Source organism: Pan troglodytes, chromosome 16, assembly GCF_028858775.2.
Source record: "Pan troglodytes isolate AG18354 chromosome 16, NHGRI_mPanTro3-v2.0_pri, whole genome shotgun sequence".
In the NCBI taxonomy this organism is placed as follows: Eukaryota; Metazoa; Chordata; class Mammalia; order Primates; family Hominidae; genus Pan; species Pan troglodytes.
Window position 1 is genome coordinate 73198353 of NC_072414.2, and position 22236 is coordinate 73220588.

At 41.5% G+C, this 22236-nt stretch overlaps 1 protein-coding gene across 7 annotated transcripts in view; it reads left to right on the top strand.

Moving 5' to 3' along the window:
• IL16 (interleukin 16) overlaps positions 1-22236 on the top strand; it is a 147112-nt gene that overhangs the window by 49552 nt on the left and 75324 nt on the right. For 6 of the 7 annotated variants that reach the window (XM_063793970.1, NM_001194930.2, XM_016927014.4 and 3 more), the window contains 1 exon segment: positions 12678-13090. In XM_063793970.1, coding sequence (XP_063650040.1) covers positions 12779-13090 — 312 coding nt within the window. In that variant the 5' untranslated portion in view covers positions 12678-12778. 7 annotated transcript variants of the gene reach the window in all.

The window sequence follows — 22236 nt, forward strand, 5'->3', positions numbered from 1 at the left end:
AGGCTCCCTCCACCGCACCTAGCTAAGTTTTGTATTTTTAGTAGAGATGGGGTTTCACTATATTGGCCAGGCTGGTCTTAAACTCCTGACCTCAAGTGATCTGCCTGCCTCAGCCTCCAAAAGTGCCAGGATTACAGGCATGAGCCACCATGCCCGGCCCTTCTCTTTTTAAATATAGCTAGCTGTCTATCAATCTTATTTATTTTCTTGAAAAAACAATTCTTGGTTTCACTGATCTTTTGTTTGGATTTTTGCACCTCAATTTCATTCAGTTCTTCTCTAATTCTATTTATATCTTTCCTTCTGTTAGTGTTGGGGTTAGTTTGTTCTTTTTTTGTTCTAGTTTCTTTAGGTGCAAAGGCAAATTGTTAATTTAACATCTTTCTAATTTCTCGATGAAGGTGTTTAGGGCTCTAAACTTTCCTCCTAACACTACTTTAGCTGCATCCCAGAGATTTTGGTAAGTTGTATCCCTATTTTCATTAATTTAAAAGAATATTTTAAAATTTCTGCCTTAATTTCTGTGCTCATCCAGGAGTTATTCAGAAGCAAGTTGTTTAATTTCCATGCATTTATGTAGTTTTGAGAAACCTTCTTGATACTGATTTCTATTTTTATTGCACTATGGTTTGATAATGTGCTTGGTATGAGTTCAATAACTTATTTGAAGTTATTGAGACTTGCTTTAGGACTTAACATGTGGTCTATGTTAGAATATGTTTCATGTGCAGATGAGAAGAATATATATTCCGTGATTGTTGTGTGGAGTTCTATAGATGTCTAGTAGGTCCAACTGTTCAAGTGCTGAGTTTAAGTCCAGAGTGTCTTCGTTGGTTTTCTGCCTTGATGATGTGTCTAACATTGTCAGTGGGGTGCTGATGTCTCTCACTATTATTGTATGGTTGTCTAAGTCTTTTTGTAGGCCAAGAAGGACTTGTTTTATGAATCTGGGTGCTCCAATGTTGGGTGCAGTATATATTTAGGATAGTTAAATTTTCTTGTTGGATTGTATCCTTTATTATTATATAATGCCCTTCATTGTCACTTTAACTTTTATTGGTTTAAAGTCTGTTTTAAAAATAGTGACTCCTGTTCTTTTTTGTTTTCCATTTGCATAGTATATCTTTCTCTATCCCTTTATTTTAAGTCTATGGGAGCTACGTGAAATAGGTCTCTTGAAGATAATACATGGTTGGGTCTTGTCTTTTTATCCAGCTTGCCCCTCTGTGCCTTTTAAGTGGGAACATTTAGTCCATTTACATTTACAAGGTTAGTATTGATATGCGTGATTTTGATCCTGTCCTCATGTTTTGATCCTGTCCTCATGTCCTCATATAGCTGATTGTTATATAGATTTGATTGTGTAGTTGCTTTATAGTGCCTGTGGGCTATGTGCTTAAGTGTGCATTTTGTTTTTTTTGTTTGTTTGTTTGTTTTTGTGGCAGTAGGTATTGTTCTTTTGATTCCATGTTTAGCATTCCCTTAAAAATCTCTTGTAAGGCTTGTCTAGTTAAAACAAATTACATCAGCATTTGCTTGCCTGAGAAGGATTTTAGCTTTCTTTCACTTATGAAACCTAGTTTGCTTTACTTATAAAGCTTAGTTAGCTATATGCTTAAGTGTGTTTTCTGTGGTAGCAGGTGTCATCCTTTTAATTCCGTGTTTAGCACTCCCATAAGGACTTCTTGTAAGGCTGGTCTAGTTTAAACAAATTCATTAAGCATTTGCTAGTCTGAGAATGATTTTATTTTTCCTTCACTTATGAAGTTTAGTTTGGCAGGGTATGAAATTCTTGGTTGGAATTTCTTTGCTTTGAAAATGCTGAAAATAGGCCCCCAATCTCTTCTGACTTGTAAGGTTTCTGCTGAGAGGTCTGCTGCTGCCTAATAGGGTTCTTTCAGTTTATGATTTACCCTACTCTCTAATTGCCTTTAAGATTTTTTTTTTGTTTGCATTGACCTTGATGAGTCTGGTGACTATGTGTCTTGGTGATGGTTGTCTTGTGTAGTATCTAGCCAGGGTTCTCTATATTTCTCATATTTGCATATCAACCTCTAGTAAAATTAGGGAAATTTTTGGGGACTATATCCTCAAATGTATTTTCCAAGGTGCTTATTCTCTCTCCTTTTCTCTCAGGAATGCCAATGAATTGTAGATTTGATCTCTTTACATACTTTCATATTTTTTAGAGATTTTGTTCATTTTTCTTAATTCTTTTTTCTTTCCCTTTATCTGATTGAGTGGATTCAAGGAACCAGTCTTAGAGCTCTGAGATTCTTTCCTCAGCTTGATCTATTCTGCTGTTGATATTTCTGATTGTAGTATGAAATTTTTGTAGTGAGTCTTTCAGCTCTAGAAGTTCAGTTTGGTTCTTTCTTAAAGTGGCTATTTTGTCTTTCAGCTCTTGTAACATTTTACTGGATTCCCTGGATTGATTGGGCTTCAACTTTCTCAGGAATCTCAGTGAGCTTCCTTGCTATCCAGATTCTGAATTCTATGTCTGTCATTTCAGACTGAGCAAAAAACCATTGCTAGGGAACTAGTGGACTCATTTGGAGGTAAGGGGACATTGGCTTTTTAAATTGCCAGAGTTGTAACTGGTTCTTTCCCATCTGCAAGGGTTAGTGTTCCTTTAACTGTGGTGTAAGTTGATTATACTTAGTTGGCTTTGTTTCTGGATGTTTTCAGAGGATCAGAGCTCTGCACAGGATCTTTATGCTTGGGTGAATTCTTGTGTTTGGTTTCACAGATGCATATATTAGTAGGATAATTTTTGGTGTTGCAGCTTAGGCTGTGATCCAGTAGATGGTGTGGAAGAGTGATGGCCAATAGCTAGGCTGATAGCCAGTCACACTACTCTTTTGTATCTCCTCATGTTGGCAGGTGTGCTCTGCAGTTGGGGGTGGAGACAAATGGCCCCTTCACCAGGTCTGCTCATGAGCCTTGGGGAGACCCTTTTGATCACCAGTTATGTGCCCGTGTTTCTTTTGTTAGGTGTTCCAGGATGCAGGGCCCCCTCTGGGAAAGGCTGTAACAGGAAGATGTTCTTCACCCTTTCTGGATTGACCCTGTGGAGGGAGGCATAGCTTGTTCCTACCCTGGCCCAGGAACCCATTTGTCTCACCCCTTGCCACACTCTGAGGGTGGGGGATCCTCCCTCACGCAAGTGCCAACCACAGATCCTGGCTTTGTATTCCTGAGCTGCTGTACTGTGGCCCTGGGGCACCAGAACATCCCATGGCTCTGTCTGAATCCATGGTTGGATTCTGGCTGCACTGGGGATTCTATGTGCTCCAGATCACCAGGAAAGTACTCAGGTGGAGCAATGCGCTCAGGCTGGGCCAAGGAGGCTGTGCTGTGCACCTGCTCCTGTAGGGTGGCTAGGCATGGGCCCTGGGAAGGGCTAGCATGTAGGAAGGCTTGCAGAACAGATGTGCCTCATTCCCAGGGAAGCCAGCCCTGCTCTCTCCTGGCTGGAAGGTCAGCTGGGGCCAGCGCCTCCCAGAGGGGAATAGAGAGTCCTGGGGGATGACCATCTGTGGCTGCTCTCTGCTGGAGCTGTCCTGTGCACACAAACTCCTCAGCTCCATGCTGTCTGAAGGCCTGTCTTTGCCTGTTCCCTGGGGAGATCCCCCTCCAGCTCCCACGTCCTTGTGCAATGCAGGGTCCCCTGTAGCTAGAATCCCAGAGGCTGGTGGCAAGAGTGAGGCATCCTTCAGTTCCCTCACTCACTGCTTTCCCAGGAGCTGTTTGGGCCAGGAACTAGCCTAATAGCGTTTGGGTACCCCTGCAGGGTTCCCAGCTTCTTCCCTCTTCAGCCTCAGCTTCAGCATCACTTCTACCCACCCCTGGCTTTTTCTTTTTGAAGAGCTACCCAAATTATGGTGGCTTACTTGATAGTTTGGTCTCTCTCAGTGGGAGCAACACTTCCTGGCTGCATGTAGTCGGCCATCTTGTTTCCGCCTCCTGCTGTCTTTGAAGAATGCTCAGCCACCATCCAGCTGGGCCGCATCTGTCTGTCTTAGCAGCAGCAGCAGGAGGAGGAAGACAGCAATGATGAGGCTGCCTACCGAGCATTCATGAGGACCTCCTATGAGAAGAACCCAAAGCTGTTAGCATCCCTGGCTGCTGAATAGGTCTACTGTGCCTGGCACCCCAAGCAGCCCTCCTTACAGCCTTGCAGCCAAGCCTCTTCCAGCCTCCCTCCTCTCCACTGCATACTAAGTAGATTTCTTCAAGGTCAGGCATAGTAAATTGTTGGAGTGGGATTGACACCTAGGTCTACTTAGGCTGTAAAGCTACAGCATGTAACCACGACATGATATGCTATCATTTCTAAAATAGAATAAATTTAAGGAAACTAAATATTCAATTCTTGAAGATAGAAAAAAAATAAAACAAATAAAAGCAAGAAGGAGAAAAGTAGCTAAAGCAGAAATAAATATGTTGGAAATCAAACCCCAAAAAGCAGATGTTTTCACTGCTTCTAAGAATGAGTCCTTGGAAAGGACTGATAGAACAGATAGCCCTCAGTGAAGATAAAGCAAGGCAAACAGAAGGGGAGGCCAACAGAAATGCAGAGCACTGGTCAGGAGAGCATATGCACAGATTTTAGAAAATATTTAAAATTATGAGTCTGTGATGGACAACTCTATACTAACAAACCTGAAAATCTGGATGAAAGAGTACTTTTATGACAATGTAAGTGATCAAAATTAACAGAGGAAATTTTTTTAAAAATTAAAATAGACCAACCAAGGAAGTAATGGAAAAAGTTTCAAAGAACTACCTAAAGGGGATGCCAGGACCAAAAAATTTTATGGAAAAAATATTTCAAGCTTTTAGGACTAGGTGTACTTTAAACTATTAAACTATTTCAGAAAGTAAAAGAAATGTCCAGCTTCTCATTGCTCTTTTTATAAAACCTAAGACAACCCAAATGAGATGGCAGACCATTCCTATTTGTGAATATAGATATAAAAGTCCTAAATAAAATGTTAGCAAACTCAATCCAGTTATCTATTAAAAGAGACGCACACTGTGATCTAATGGGACTTAAAACAATAACAAAATATAGGTAGCTCAATTGTAAGAAAGGCATTAGTATATTTCTTCATTTTGACAAATCAAAAGAGGAAAGACACCTGATAGTGCCAAACAGCTAAAAAAGCATTTAATAAACAACCACCTGTTCTTGATGAAAATGCTTCCAAAATTATCATTAGTAACATGTATTTCCTTAATATGATAAAAAAAATTATGTCTCAATATATTGGTCAACATTCTACATACTAGAAAACACTGCAGGAATTTCCATTAATGTCTGGAAAGAGAAATGAAAATCCTGTATTGTCATCATGATTTACTAAGGTTCTAGAAACTTTAGTCAGTAAAATTAGAAAACAAAATGAAATAAGTGACCCAAATATTTGTAAATGAAGCAAGTTTGTTAATGTTCAGAGGTTACATGATTGAAAATTCAAAATAACCTACTGAATAGTTATTAGAATTAATATGAGATCTGCAAGTTTGCAAGTTATGAAGTAAATATACAAAAGTCACTTATGTATATACAAATACTAACCAATTAGAAAATATATTTTACAAATAATTCAATTCAAAATAGAAAAAAATGTTCCGGAAAAATGTAATTAAAAATATTTAGAGCCCAAATAAAGAAGAGTGTAAAATGTTATTGAAAGTCTGAAAAGAAAATTTGAATGAATATAAAAACAAAACAACAATTTTCTAAAAAGTCCCTGGATGGGAAGACTTTCTCCCCTAATTCATCTATAAATGCAAAGCAATTCCAATCAAAATTTCCACCAGACATTTTAGAACATGATAAAATTATTTCACAACTACTAGCTGACAAAATTAAGCATAAATTTCTATTTTGTTCCTGCAAATAGCAAATCTTTATTTTCTCATCATAATTGAGACGTGATTGTTGTAAAAAGAAATCAAGTGTAGGAAATTACGCAGAAAGGAAAGACTCCTTGTAAATATCATCCCCCAGCACCTTGCTGTACCTTCCCAAAAAGTTATTAATAGTTTGATTTTATTGATGCAAGTAAGTTTTTTGTAAATAAAACTCAACTCCAGCTATTTTATGCTTTTTCAGCTTTACAATATATTGCAGACATATTTCCATATCTATATATGTATCTATTTTATTGTTGTGATTGGCTGCATGGTATTCCATCATACAAATGTATCATAATATATTTAACAAAATCTCCCATTCATATACATTTAGGTTTTTTCTCCTCTTTTACTGTTTTTTGAGTAACAATTTTTTTTTTTTTTAGTCCATACTACGTGCAAGGCAATAAGCTAAGTATCTCTCAGAATTATTTTCTTTAGCCTTCACGGTCGTTAGCATTGTTACCTCTAAGCCATAAAGGTGTTAAATACTTTGCTTAAGTTGTCCAGATACTAAGCAACAGATCTGGCATACAGAGCAAGGTCAATTTCAGAGCCTAAGCCTTTAAGCAGTATATTTATAATTCTGCTTGTCCATCTTCCCAATTATTAACAATTACTAATTAACGACACTGTGTGGACATCCCTATGTGTAGCTTTGTGCAGTTGACCTCTCGTTTCATTCTGCAGTGACATTGACTGAGTGCGTCCTAAGTGTGAAGTCCTGCTCTGGGCACTGGGATTCCATGAGGAATGAGCTTTAGCCAGTCTTTCAAGAACAATGATGAGTGGATATGCCCTTATTTATCTGGGTGGAAATGCCTTTATTTATCTAGCTCCTTCTTGCGATTGACTATATAGCAGGCCTTTGGAGGTAATATATTACCTCCATATTGGAGGTAATATATACTGATTGGGAAATCCCTTTCCTGACTTATCCTGTGCCCCAGGGGCCTGGATCTTGTTGAGGCCCACCTGATGCCCCGCTCATGCCTGTGCACTGATGGTTAGGTTCTCCTTCTAGGATGCTGAAAGTGCAATGGTCCCTGTGAGGGGCTTCTCCAGGATCTTAAGGACTTTTCTGAGGAGCAGCATTGAGAATCTTCCCTGATGGCTCTTGACTTGTCTTCTGCTCTGAGGTCAGCCCACTGTGGCTCCTTGTCACTCTGATGTTGGTTGGTTACCTGGAGTGCATCATTCTGTGGTCCTAGCTGAGATGGTTTCCTTGAGAACACTTCACATGATGTTGGTGCAGGAAAAGTCTGTTGGAAAGGGCCTCTGAAACACTCATCTGCCGTTCATTCACTGAACATGCAAATGCCCCTTCTTTGTGTCAACCCCCATCAAAGCCTTGGGGACAAAAAATGAATGAGACTATGTCTATCTCTCCTCTCCAGGAGGTAACAGTATAGAGGAAGAAAGATAACAGATATGAAACTAACTTCAACACAACTTGCTTAAATTACCAGTTGGGAAACTGAGGCCCAGAGACAGTGTCTTCCTAGTCCTGTGTACAATGTATAGAGACATACACAGAACTACTCCCAGCTGCAGATCCAATGGAATCCCATTAAAGATATTTCTTTTTTTTTTGAGACAGGGTCTCACGGTTGCCCAGGCTGGAGTGCAGTGCTGTGATTTTGGCTCACTGCAGCCTCCACCTCCCAGGCTCAAGCAATCTCTCCATCTCAGCCTCCTGAGTAGCTGGGACCACAGGCACATGCCATCATGCTGGCTAGTTTTTTTTTTGTGTTGTTTTTTTTTTTTTTTTTTTTGTATTTTTGGTAGAGACAGGGTTTCACCAGGTTGCCCAGGCTGCCCTTGAACTCCTGAGCTCAAGCAAATCACCCACCTCGGCATCCCAAAGTGTTGGGATTACAGGCGTGAGCCACTGTACCCCACCTAAGATATTCTTTTAGAAAGAGAAAGAACCATACATTTCTTCATTTCTTATCATTGAGTTATTCTTTAATTGACAAAGACAAAAATTACCCCCTGGGCTAGAGTGACCAAACTTTAAAAATTGCCTTTGATGTAGGACACTGTTGGAGAATTCAGCAATTTGAAACACATTTTACCAGCTAGTTCTCCTCTCTCCATATGGTTATTTACCCTCCCAAAGATCTCCAGTGAGTTAAATGTATTTTATCCAGGTGGAAATACTGTGGCCTTTCCTCCGGTAGGTTAGCTTTGCCTAGCACAAAAACAGGCACATGACAGTTTCTCAACAAGTGCTTGTTGAATGAAAAAAAAAAAAAATGAAAAGGAAGGAAGGAAGGAAGGAGGAGGAAGGGAGGGACAGACTAACAGATCCTGCTTCACAGTACATATTCTGCAAGTTTTTTGAACTTCTTTAAAGGGGAGGAACTATCCATTTCTTTTCAATTCAGCTCTATCCTTTTGGCTCTGCATTTTCTAAATAAATGACAGCTCTGCCATGGTAAAAACATATACTGATAACTATGATGATGAGTCAGTCCTGCCCCACTTTTTTTTTTTTGGCACAGTGTCCTTACCCAAGATGTGATGGGGAGACCCCTTCCAGATTTAGTATTCTGTGGAAGATATAACCAAAGAACAAATACACTAGCCCTGTTGGGGAGGTGTGGGAAAGCCTCCAGGGAGTTGGAGAGCAGTTTTCTAGGGAGTTGCAGAACTTCTCAGTTTTTCTGCTTGGAAGTAAAACAACTGATCGCATTAGCTTAGCCATGTTAGAAACCTTCATTGTGCTTCCCCCCCGGAATCCTCTGGAGGAGACCCACAAGGCTGTCTTGTGGAGGGCCCACCAGAGGCAGAGAAAAGCTGGCAAGAGTTTGACAAGTTGTCATAGAGCCTGGGGAAAGATAAGGGAAAGCTCATTAGTTCCAACCTTTCGAAGGCAGCTGGACTGGAGGAATGGCACGGGCTTGCCCCCCAGCTCTGCTGACATTTGGTTCCATTAGGAAGCAATAGCTGGTTCCAATGTCCTGAGCTCAATTACTGAAGCTAAGCTGAACCATGTGACCACAGCACTGTGTTTTCAATTATTCTCTCTCCCTTCCTCTCTCTCGATGCCAGGCCTGGAGGGAAGGCAATCTCCCACAGAAGTCCAATTCTGGCTTCTCTACTACAGCTCTTTTGCAATTGTTCTCTTCCTTTAAAAAAAAATTCCATAATGACAAGGCTCATTTTGAAAACTGCCTTCACTCTTAACCAAAGGATTAATGCCTTGCCCCCTGGTTCATTGCCATCTCCCATCCCATGGGCCCTGCCATCCCACATGAGAGCCTAGGTCATGAAAGTGGTGATTCTCTTGGGAATAGTTTATTTTTTCAAAGCTGCCAGTACTCATCAGATACTCCTGCAAATGGTGCATTGGGATTAGCACAGTTTCCACCGAGGAATTTGATCCCTCTGTTCTCTTAAATGCTACATGCAGCCAACTATTCCACCACTGAGTGAAGCACACAGCCTTGCACCTAGCCCCAAAGGCCCCCAAATGTTTTTTTGTCCTGGAAAATGCCTAGTGAGTGACCTTACTATTGCTGGGACAGTTATTGTACATAGGAAGAGGATGTGGAAGAGAAAGGGAATTGGGTTTGCATTCCAAGAACCCATGCAGACTGTGGCAATTCTTGGTGGGACAAGAATGCAAGAGGCTGTTATACCAGAATCTGACACTGGAGGATGAAGGGGGCAGAGTTGAGGCCTTGACTGGGTATGATGGCTTCTCTCCTAGGCTTGGGGTGGGATAAGAGAGTTTCAAAAACCCTCTCGGCCCTTGGATGTCACTGTTTTCCATGCCTTATGCCAGCAATGGCAAAGAGAAGAGCTACTATTCCAGGAGGGTTTTTTTTTTTTTTTTTTTAAGCAAAAAGAAAGTCTTTTGGTTTGCATAACTGCATAGGTCAATGCAGTTTCAGGCATGGCTGGATCTAGATGCCCATATGATAACGTCTGAACTCAGTCCCTCTCAGATTTTCTCTCTGTCCTCCTTCCTTTATCTCTACCTCTCTCCCCACCTCTATGAGTTCTGTACCTTCTGTGTTGGCTTCACTCACAGGCAGCCTCTCTACATGGTCGCCCTCAGCATCCCCATGTTTATATCTTTCCTGTTTAGCACCAGCAAAGTCCAGAAGGATTTTAACACAGCACTGATTATCTTACAAATTTCCAAATGCCTAATGGACCAGTGTTAGCTGTGACCAACACACACTCACAGACACACACACACACACACACACACATACCCACACACATCTTTCCCTGTGAAACCCTGGTGAACTATGGAACTCCTAAGGAAGTGATCAAAATGGAAAGAAGTTTGGACATATTAATATTTATAGCGACGTTGGTGTGGAGAGTCACTAGTTTTGGGAAGTGGAATTGGCAGGATGCAGAGAAACTCTTGGATTGGGGATGGGGGCAGAGGAACATTCACAATTTGCATTTGGAAGATGACATCTGGAACTAAAGGCAATAATGAGGTAAAAGAGAAAACTACTCTAAAAGCTTGAAACGTATGTATTCTTCTGCCAATGGATCTGAGCATTGATATACTGGTTAACAAATCCTCTCAAAATGCAGCAAGCTTTTTAACCAAGCAGATTTGGCCTCTGGACTTTGGTTCATGGCACTGGGGTTTGTAAAAGGCAGACCTGATACAACAGTTTCAGTGGCTGTAGGGAAAGGAAGCTGACTCTGTGGGCTGAGGCTTGAAGAGGAGGTAAGCATGAGGGGAGGAAGTACAAAGTGCAGAACATTTTCTCAAGAAGACATGAAGGGGATAAAGGAAAAGCAAGTGACAAGAGGAGGACATGGAGTTAACATATAGTGTTTGAAAGACAGAAAATGTTTGAGTGTGTTCATGTGCTGAGGATAAAGATCCAGCACAGAGGAAGAGACTGAGGCTAAAGGTGAGAAAGGCAATAATCAATGAGACGGTAGAGCCAGGGTAAAGCATGCAGGCTTAAGAGCCAGATTGCCTGGTTTGATTCCTGCTTTTACGGAGTCCTAGCTGTGTGATCTTGAGAAAGTCACCTAACCTCCCTATGCCTTAGTATCTCTTCTGTAAAATGAGGATATTGATGGAGGCTACCACAGAGTTTATGAGAACTAAATAATAAAGCAATGAGAGCAATGCCTGGCACACCATAGTGAAGTTTTCAAACAGACATTGTTGGAAATGTGTTATCAAGCTGATTACTGAAACGGTACTACTGTTGGCCAGAGCTGGAGGCCCAGTTGGTGGCCACGAATGTTTCATGATACCAATCTGTTCAGGAGTGAGAGTGTCTCCTTCAAGGCTTAGAGACCCACAGTCAGGCATGAACTCTGCAGAGGCTTGGATTTGTCTGTGATTGGAGTTTTACTATCATTTGAGATGGAAGGACATAGAGTACAAAACTTAGGCATGTTGACAAGAGGGTGCTTGATAAAATGGATCAAAACCGAATTAATTTATACTAAAGCATCAAGCACAGTGCCTGATATACTGTAGACTTTCAATCAATCATTAATTCATTTTTGTTTATTGCTATTGATTACTGGGATGGTTGGTGAATAAATTGATAAAATCAAAGAGCTAATACAGAAAACAATAAATGTGTGCAATTTGAATGCTGAAAAACAGTCTACTTTTAGGCAGAAATTCTCCTTTTGGAGGATATGTGAAAGGGTTTTGATGTAATGAAATGTTATTAGGTCTCTGCTATTCCTTATTCAATACTGGATGTGCGCAAACAGCAGTACCAATGGGCCAAGAGCATCCCACAATTTGTTGTTCTGGCCACAGCCTCTCTTTTGTGGCTTGGGCCTGAGTCAGAACTTTTTAGGATACAGCATCAGGGCTCCTTTCACCACCTGCTTCATGGAAACTGAATCCATGGGAGGCTCCTCTTGGCAAAGCTGAGCCAGGATGTTGGCCTGACTGGAAAGCCCATCTTTGGTCTCTCTGGCTGTGAGAGTTTGACCCAGTGGGGATAGGTGATGAAGCAGGAGCCCCTGGGCCTGACTGTGACTCTGGCCAAGTGTTTGACTTTAGGCCTGGAGAAAGGCACTCATGTTTGCCAGGAGCCTGTTATGTGCTCATCCCTTTGGCAGGCACTCGCCAAGTGTCATCTTCTTTTATGCTCACATCAACTCTGGCAGGTCAGTGTTAGGTAAGACTTCCAACCTTCCTAGCCTTGGGCTCTTCATCTGTCAATGGAGGACATAAGACATCAGTGGTCTTCAGACTCAGCTCCATGGATTCTGGGGTTTCTTTGGAGATGCCATGGGAGTTATCAAGGGTGAAGTTACCAAGGGGACCAGGGAAGTGGAACTTAGTTTTGGTTTTCCCATCTTTGGTCTGCTCTATAGACTGGAGTTCACTGCACACTTTTGTTTAAAGAATGGCTTCCAAGTTTAAAAACCTCACAAAGTACTGGCCTTTAAGATCCCTAAACTGTCTCCTCTAACTTATTACTGGCTCTTCTGCTAGTGCCTTGGGTTGGTACTTCCCCTCTCTGCATCTCAGTTCCCTTGTCTATAGAATGAGAAGCTCTGGGGCTAGGTCTCCATGACACCGGGAGTGGAGTGGGTGTTAACCGCTTGGGTTAACTGAGCCCCATTTGGCTGGCACACTGGAAGGGCCAGTGATCTTAAAGGATGATCTGCCCATCTGTCCTGCTTCACGGGCACCAAGAACCCGTGGCTCAGATCTAGGACTCGTGTGCAGCTCCACTTGTCAGCAGCAAGTCACATTGCTTCTTCCCATTTCCTCTTTCCTCTAGGGACTCATGAAGTGGCAGCTAAGCCCTGTCCAGTGGCCACCCGTCAGCCAAGGGCCAGAGACCAGGAAAGGAAGAAAGGCAGCTTCACTTCCTCTTTGAGGATGGAGTCGCACAGCCGCGCTGGAAAGAGCAGAAAATCCGCAAAATTTCGGTCCATCTCCAGGTCCCTGATGCTCTGTAATGCTAAGACCAGTGACGATGGCTCTAGCCCTGATGAGAAATATCCTGATCCCTTTGAGATTTCCTTGGCCCAGGGCAAGGGGGGAATTTTCCACTCATCTGTGCAGCTGGCAGACACATCGGAGGCTGGGCCCAGCAGTGTTCCTGATCTAGCACTGGCCTCTGAGGCTGCTCAACTCCAAGCAGCTGGGAATGATCGAGGGAAGACCTGTAGGAGGATATTCTTCATGAAGGTATGCCCAGGCTTTGCAGGCCTGAAATAGCCTGCAGTTGGTTTCTGGTGCTGTGAATTAAAGTCTTTGAATCCATTTATTCAAAAGTCATGAAGCTGCAGAGTTATAATTCTGAAAGAGAGCAAGAAAAAAGTTGAGGCAGGGCCTACTGGAACTATAACAATGAGTATGGGAGTGAATCAGGCTCAGTTAACACTCTTGCTTGAGAGGTTCAGGGAAGCACTATGTCACTCCAAGGTAAACTGAGCCTAGATCCCTGATGGAAAATGCCAGATGCAGTAGTCAATACACTGGGAAGCTCTCTTCTCTAGACAGGCATTATAGAGCATACCATAGGCAGGCCAAATCACATCTTTCTTGTAGACTTATAGAAACAGACTTATAGGGCCTGGGCAGAGAAGGAGGCCTTATGGCAAGCAAGGTAAGGGGTGCCGGATGAGTGAGTTTGTTCCCTGAATGCTGACTGTGAACATTTTCCAGGTACCTTCTGCCATTTCAACATAGGTATAGATGCTGAAGGTGGCAAGTGGAGCCATCAATAGGGGAGGGGGAAATAAGCAGTGTTTGGGGACCTGCCAGAATTCAGAATGTTTTCCTTTCTGTTATATCATATTTCAATTTTTGTCATCATAATGAGATGGAGATTGCAGAATACCAGAAATCTAGACCGAGTAAAATATTTTGCTATCAAGTGCTATGGCTTCTATCAAAGGTGAGATTTCTCAAGGGTCCAGATGGCCCTGAACCATGGGGTCAGTGCTGCTAACTCAGTGATAAGCCAACATGCAGACATTTCTCCTATAGCCTACTGCCAGCCTATGAATATAAATAGGGAAGGCATTCCAGTACCTTTGAAAGGGGTCTGTCACCTCTGTACAGCTTGCCTTCCTCAGGAGGGAAATCACTATTTAACACACATAATAAACAACATTTGTGTTAAGGGCCTTAAGGACTCCACAGCATCCTTAAGAGCCTCACCCAGCCCAGTCTGCTGTATAACCCATGATGTGACTTCTATTAATATGTCCTGCACTCACTTAATTGGGTAGAAGGAGAAGCCATCAGCCCAGTGGGTTTGGGGGAGGCTCGCCAGGCTCCCAGGCTGCCATTAATGATGTGAAAAAATCCAATCCACCAACTGAGAGTCAAATTTATTAGTGACATTATGAATGTATCTAGATTAGCACTCACCTAAATGAAATTCAAAAATTATTTCAAGACCTCAGCAGAATCCTAAAATGGATTATTCACATGCTTCCACTTAATATCATAGGTATTTCCTGAGCACCTATTATCTGCAAGGCACAATGGGGGTCCAGTCTTTGCCCTGAAATAACTCACTTAAAATAGAGTGAAAAATACACTACAAGAGGGGTGTAGGAGGGCTGTGGGAGGCTCAAAGGAAAAAGGCAGCATGTCTCTGGGGATGCTGTCATTCCTTCCTTCATTCAGTAAATACTTAAGCCAGGCACGGGAGTGAGCAAAACAGACTCAGTCCTTGCCCTATTGCAACTTTTATTCTGATTTGGGGATATAGATAATAACAACTTGATATATAATATAATATTATATTAAATAGTGAAGGACTATGAAGACATATTAAGCAGGATAAGGGGATAGAGAGTGATGAGGAGGGGTTACTGCTTTTTATTGAAAAGGTAATCACAAAGGCTTCTCTAAAGATGTGACATTTTGGCAAGGACCTGAATGAAGTGGAGGGGGGTGCATCACGTGCCCACCTGGGGAAGGGCATTGCAGGCAGTGGGAACAGCATGTGCAAAGACAGGAAGCAAGAGTGTGCCTAGGAGCATCAAGGAGACCGGTATGCCTGGGGTAAAGAGGAAAGAGGAGGATGGTAGAAGACCAAGTTGAGGTGGCAGCCAGGGACCAGAACAAGGGCTGTGGCAAGGACTTGGAATTTTATTCTACGAAGGATGGGAAGCCATTGGAGGATTTTGAGTAAGAAAGTGACATGCTCAGATTGGTGCTTTAAAAGGAGCACTCTGCTGAGTGGAGAATGGAGTGTAGGGAGACCAGTGAGGGGGACTGCAGCAATAACCCAGGCCAGAAATGACGTGGCTTGGACTGAGGTGGTGGTGGTAGAGGCACTGAGAATGGCCAAGGTAGGGATTTGTTGATGCAAGGATGTAGCATGTGAGAGAATGAGAGAAGTAAACTTCAACTGCAAGTTTCAGCCTGTGAGCACCTGGGGGTAGAAGTTTCAGCTTGAGCACCTGGGGGTAGTAGGGGAAGGAGGTGCCCTGTCCCACCATGCAAAACAGGAAGGGCTGGAAAAATGGTCAGGAAAATGGTGAGTTGTGCTCTTAAGGGTGTACAGTTGTACTAAGCAGAGGTGGATGGGAGAGAATTCCAGGCGAAGGGACATGCGTCTGCAAAGACAGGCGAGGAGAGGTCTGAGCGCTTATGCTGGGGTCTCCGGGCACAGGTGAGCATGTCTATCACTCTGTCCTTGTACCTATTCCACAGCAGGAGGCTGGATACTTGGGAATGGCTAGATGGCACGGGGAAGGAGTGGGCATGGGGAGGGACCTTGGCAGGGGAAAGAACAAACTTCACCTTTTCATCTCTTTGTGATTCACATGTACACCACATTTTTTTTTTTTTTGAGACGGAGTCTCGCTCTGTTGCCCTGGCTGGAGTACAGGGGTGTGATCTCAGCTCATTGCAACCTCTGCCTCCTGGGTTCAAGTGATTCTCCTGCCTCAGCCTCCAGAGTAGCTGGGATTACAGGAGCCTGCCACTACACCCAGCTAATTTAAACAATATTTTTAGTAGAAATGGGGATTCACCATGTTGGCTGAGCTGGTTTCAAACTCCTGACCTCAAGTGATCTGCCCGCCTTGGCCTCCCAAAGTGCTTAGGGGAGTGAGCCACCGCACCCAGTCCATATTTTGGGTTTAAAAATGTTTTCACAACTCTTATCTCATTGTCTTCCTTTCCCCCAAACCTTGGGAGGAAGGTAGTAGAATATGTTAATGATGCATATTATCAAATATACATATACTAATATAATAATAGCAATATTGCTATTTCTGAAGGGCAATATGGCACAGGGGTTAGGTGTGTGGGCTCATTAATCTGACTGCCTAGGTTGTGGTCTGACTTTCTCAGTTACTAGCTGTGTAATCCTAGACAATCCACTTTACCTCTCTGTGCCTCAGTTTTCTCACCTGTTACATGGAGAAAGTTTAAAATAGTATATATCTCATATGGATATTATAAGGATAACATTATAGGCACTTACATGAGAAAATTCACCTAAAACAGAACAATGCACATAGTAATTGCTTGATAAATATGATGATGATGATTATTTCTATTTTAGCATGGGGGCACTAATTCTGAGGAATTAAGCACTTAATGAATTCAATCACATTTATTGAGTCCCTTCAATGTGCTAGACAGTATGTAAGAGTTATAGTTGACGATGCTCAGAGGATAATGATGGAGACAGGGACAAACTGGATCATTCTTATTTCTGATGTGGCCAAAGTGCAGGCACAGACATGTCAGGGAAATCATGGGTACACCGAGGAGGGCAGACAGTGTGGGGAGGGGCGTCCTGGGGGAGGTGGCTGTTGAAACCAGGATATTCCAAGAAACCAGTCTGGATGGTGGTAAGAGGTGGGAATGGGTAGAGGGATATGGGCTCTCAGGGGCTTGCAGGAGCTCACAGGGGCTTGGAAGAATTTGCTGGGGGTGGCAGAAGAGGTGATGAGCACAGTGGAGTCAAGTTTGAGGCAGGGATGAACTGGGACAACAGAGAGGGGCATTGTCCAATTCAGAACCTGAGCTCTCTTGTTCTTTTTTTTAAGGAACACAGGTGATCCTTAAAGATCCAAGAGTGAATTCTAAGCAAGGGAGGGTTTCAGTTGCCTAAGCAAGTCCTGCAATCAAAGGTTCCAGGTCAGCAAGGCCAAAGGCGACAGCAGGTCCTCATATCCTTTCTGGAGAAGCTCAGAGTACTCAATAGCCCACACCCACTCACTTCTCCCTTCTCACAGGGACACTCTAGTCCATGCCCTGTCTGCCTCCCTCCCTGCCTCCCCTCGCCAGAGTGGCCCTGCACCCAGGCGTGACTCAGTTGGCCCAGATGAACTCTGCAGGCTCCAGCAATGCCATGGTTACACTGATTTCAAAACAACATCTGGAATGAGGCCCTGTGACGTTAGCCTCTCCTCTGGAGACGCCTAATATAAAAATTAAAGTAGAGGAAGTTATATAAACAGCCAACTTTTTTTTTTTTTAAAGCCTTATTGGATGGGTTGTGTTTGGCCCAGAAAAGACTGGGTAAATTAATGCCCCAGGATGTGCCAAAGCGGGGCATGGGCGTGAAGAATCCAAACTAATTAAGCATTTGAATCTGTGTTGTGCATGAAAGTACTGATTAGGGCTGTTTGTTCTGGGGGAGCTTCTAGATCCCTGGAGATGAATTCAAATGGAAGAATGTCAAAAGTCAGGCTTCCTAAGTTAATAAACAAAAGCAAATACAATTTATCAGACTTAGAACTTTGAAAGAAGGAATACAGGGACTCACTGGCTACTCCAGCCCCTGTCTGTTTGCAAATGGGAAGAGTATTTTTAAATGCCCTTTAAGTAGGATGTTAAGGCCAAATGGAAGGCAGCTCAGTTAGAGGGAACGAAAGGTCAAACTCTCCCTCTCCTCTTTCCTCTCTTCCTTCTCCTTTCTTCCTTATTTCTTTCTCTTTCTTCAGACATTGGCAGGGACTTGTTATGAGCTGTCCTCTGGAGATAAAGAAATAGAGTTGATATTATACCCTCAGGGAACTTGCAGTCTAGAGAAGGGGGCAGGTGTAAGCATAGTTAATTCTGTCCCTTATCTCTTCCCCAACCTGAATGGCATTCCTTGCTCAGTTTTCTTAAGGAAAGGTCTCAGCCAGAGAATGAGTAGTGGGGGAATTATATCCTACAAAGAGACTTCTAGGTTACCTTTCATTTCCCTAGAATATTCCACAATAATAGGATTTACACCCTTCATTATGGAGCTTCCCTAGAAGGAATGGGTACAGCTAAGATTTCTGTGAAATCTAAGCAATCTTAGAAATCAGCAAATGAGCTCTGGTCAAGCTGACTCTCCTGTTCACCTCTCCAGGAGGCTCAGTATACATGGGTGGCGGACAAAGGTAGGATTCCCTGGAGAGTTAAAGGGCATCAGAGCATGGGGAATGCAGGTGAAGATGGAGGTGAAAATGCAGAGGGAGACAGTGGAGGAAGGGGAGAGAAAGCTGGAGGCAGGAGTGAGAGGGATCACTCCTACGTCTCAGAAGTCAAACCTGGCCCCAGATTCACAAATAAATCATTTTCTGGCTGGGCACAGTGGCTCATGCCTGTAATCCCAGAATTTTGGGAGGCTGAGGTAGGTGGATCCCTTGAACCCAAGGAGGTTTTGAGACCAGCCTGGGCAGCATAACAATATAACATAACAATAACATAACATAGCAACATAACATAACAATACCTTGTCTCTGAAAAAAGGAAGGCAAGCAGGCGGGCAGGAAAGGAGAGGAGAGCTGAGGAGAGCAGAGGAGAGGAGGGGAGGGGAGGGGAGATCTACCCAAGGTCGGTCTCTCTCTCTCTCTCTCTCTCTCTCTCTCTCTCTCTCTCCCTCCCTCTCTCTCCCTCTCTCTCCCTCTCTCTCCCTCTCTCTCCCTCTCTCCCTCTCTCCCTCTCTCCCTCTCTCCCTCTCCCTCTCCCTCTCTTAAGACAGGGTCTTGCTTTGTCACCCAGGCTGGGATGCAATGGCATGAACATGGGCTCACCACAACCTCAACCTCCCAGGCTCAAGTGATCCCCCCTTTCAGCCTTCTGAGTAGTTGGGACTACAGGCACATGCCACCATGCCTGGCTAATTTTTGTATTTTTTATAGAGGTGGGGTTTCACCATGTTGCCCAGGCTGTTCTCAAACTTCTGCATTCAAGCAATCCACTCACCTTGGCCTCCCACAGTGCTGGGATTACAAGAGTGAGCCACTCTGCTTGGCCTACCCGAAGGTCATAAAGATATTTCCTCATGTTTTTTTCTAGAAGCTTGGTTGTTTTATCTTTCACAATTGGATCTTTAATTCACATTAAATAAATTTTTGTATATGTTGTGAGTTAGCTGCTAACTTTTTTCCTACGTGAATATCCAATGTAGTCAACACCATTTTTTGGAAATCCCGTCCTCACCCCACTGCATAGCAGTGTCATCTCTTTTATAAGTCAAGGATCACATATGTATAGGTCTATTTCTGGTTTCTCTATTCTGATCTATTAGTCTTTTATTTTTCCTGTTTTTGCACAGCTCAATTTACTGAAGCTTTCTAATAAGCTTTATGATATTTGGTCATGTAAGTCTTCCACATTTGTTCTTAAAACTAGACTTGGTTTTTCCATTGGAATTTTTATTGGAATTGCATTGGCTTTATAGATCAATCTGAAGAAGACTGACATCTTTACAGTACTTGATATTCCAGTCCCTTTACATGATATATTTCTGCAAAGTTTGATTGGAGATTTTTGTTGTTGTTGTTTATTTTTCAGCATACCCGATCATTACCTACCATTTCTGAATAAGCAGAGCTCTATTTCTCCCCTTCCAATTTTTATACTTTTTTCCCCTTTATTTTACAGGCTAGGGCCTACAGTGCAATGTCGAATAGAAGTGGTGATAACAGGCATCCTTGTCTCGTTCCTAATCTCAAGGGGAAACTTTCATTATTATTGTGTCTATAGGTATGATGTTTGTTGTAGTTTTTTTGTAGCTACCCTTCATTAGATTAAGGAAGTTTGCCTCTGTTCACAATTGGCAGAGGTTTTATTTTGCCCCCCACCCCCACCACCAACATAAATTGTTGAATTTTGTGAAATGATTTTTTCCTGCATTTATTGAGATGCTCGTATGGAGTTTTATACTTTACTTTTTCATATAGTGAATTGCACCAATTGACTTTTTTGAATGTTGAAACAACTTTGTCTTCCTGGAATAAACTCAATTTAGCTATGATGTATTGTCCTTTTAATATAACTCTGGATTTGATATGCTAATATTTTGTTAGTAATTGTTGCCACCTGTGTTTATGAGAGAGATAACCTAAAACTTTCCTTTCTGGTAATGTTTTTGTCTGGTTTTCAAACTATGGGTATTTTGACCTCATGAAATGAGTTAGGAAATACTTTCTCTTTTCCATTTTCTGGAATACTTTGACTTACATTGGTGCTATACTTTTTTTAAATGGTTGAAGAATTCACCTATGAGCCATCTGGGACTAGAGATTTCTTTTTGGAAAGGTTTTAAATTATCACTGTATTTATTTAGTAGAAATAGGACTATACAAATTTTCAACTTCTTTTGATATCAGTTTTGGTAAGATGCATTTTTCTTCTGAGAATTTGTTTCATTTGAATTTCCAAATTTATTAGCATGAAGTTGTTAATAAAAATCTTACATTTTTACTCAAATTTTGAGATAGTTGTAGATTTACATGAAGTTATAAAGAATAATAGAAAGATCCTGTGTACCTTTTCCCAGTTTTCCCCAAAAGTAACATTTTGCATAACTCTAGTACAGTAGCACAACCAGCATATTGATTTTGATGCAAACCATTAACGTTACTCACATTTTCTCAGCTTTACTTACATTGATGTGCGTGTGTGTATACTTGTTATTTTTTAGGCATTGGTAAAAACCATAGTGATGTTCATTTTTCATTCCTAATATTGATACATATGTCTTCTCTTTCTGTGTGTGTGTGTGTGTGTGTGTGTGTCTTGATTGATTCCTAGACTAATTGTTCCATAGTTAAAGAAGAGAATGTTATTGCGAATGATTTTAATCACTGGAAATTTGTTGAGAATATATATACATGTATATACACACACACACATATATACACACAAAAATGTGTATATATGTCTGTGTATGTGTATGCATATATATATCTGTATATACATATATATTTGTTGAGTGCCATCTTCTATATTTTCCTATTAGGTCAAATTCCACAATAACCATTAATTTGCATGAATAGTCAAATAGAGAAGATATTTGTCTACCCATTTCCCCTATGAATAACTTGTTAGCTATTTTCCCAATCTTTTTTAACTTTATCAATTCCAGCTCTCAATTATTTGCTGAAAGAAGCATGTTAAAGCCTCTCATTATTATTGTAGATTGGTCTGTTTCTCCTTTTAGTTCTGTCAATTTTTGCCATATATATTTTGAAGCTATACTTTATGTGCATAGACCTTTATAACTTTTTATGTTTTCTTGGTAGATAAATGCTCTTACAATTTTGAAATATTCTTTTGACTAGTGCTGATTTTTTTCTGAAAAATTGTCTGATACTAATATAGCTTCACCACTATCTTTTGGTGAGTGGTTGCATGGTATATCTTTTTTCCTTCTTTATCTTCAATCTGTGTTCACATATTTAAAGTATATCACATGCAAGCATCATATAATTATGTTGTTCTTCCTTCAATCTTTGTCTTTAGAATTGTAGGTGTTTACACTATTTACATTTAATATCACTTCAGATGTGTTTGGATCTATGTGTACTCTCTTATTATTTAGTGTCTAATTGTCTCAAGTGTTTTATATTCTGTTTTCTCTCTCATCTTGCCCTCTTTTGGACTAACATAATTTTTACTATTCCATTTCCCCTATGATTAGCTTGTTAGCTATAATTTTTTTACTTTTTTAATCATTAAAATATACAACATACTGTCTTAATATATTAGTCTTATATAAATTTGTACTTTTTACTAGTTCTCAAATAATGCTAAAACCTTAGGACACACAACTCCATTTATACTTGCCCACTTTTTGGTATTATTATCATGCATTTTAATTCTACATATATTTAAAACTCCAGACTATATCATTATTATTCTATAGAGTCAATATTCATGTACATTAATTTACATGTTTACATTTTCCATTATTTTTCATTCCTTCCTGCATTTATGTGTTTCTCGGTAAGATCACTTCCTTTCTGCCTGCAGCAGGCTGCCTCTAATACAGGTAGGCCCTAGAGTGAAAGTACACATGAGAGCTACATGTTAAGTGTCTAAAAAGTTATAAGTCAAGGTAAAATATGTTAAAAATACATGTTCTACCTTCC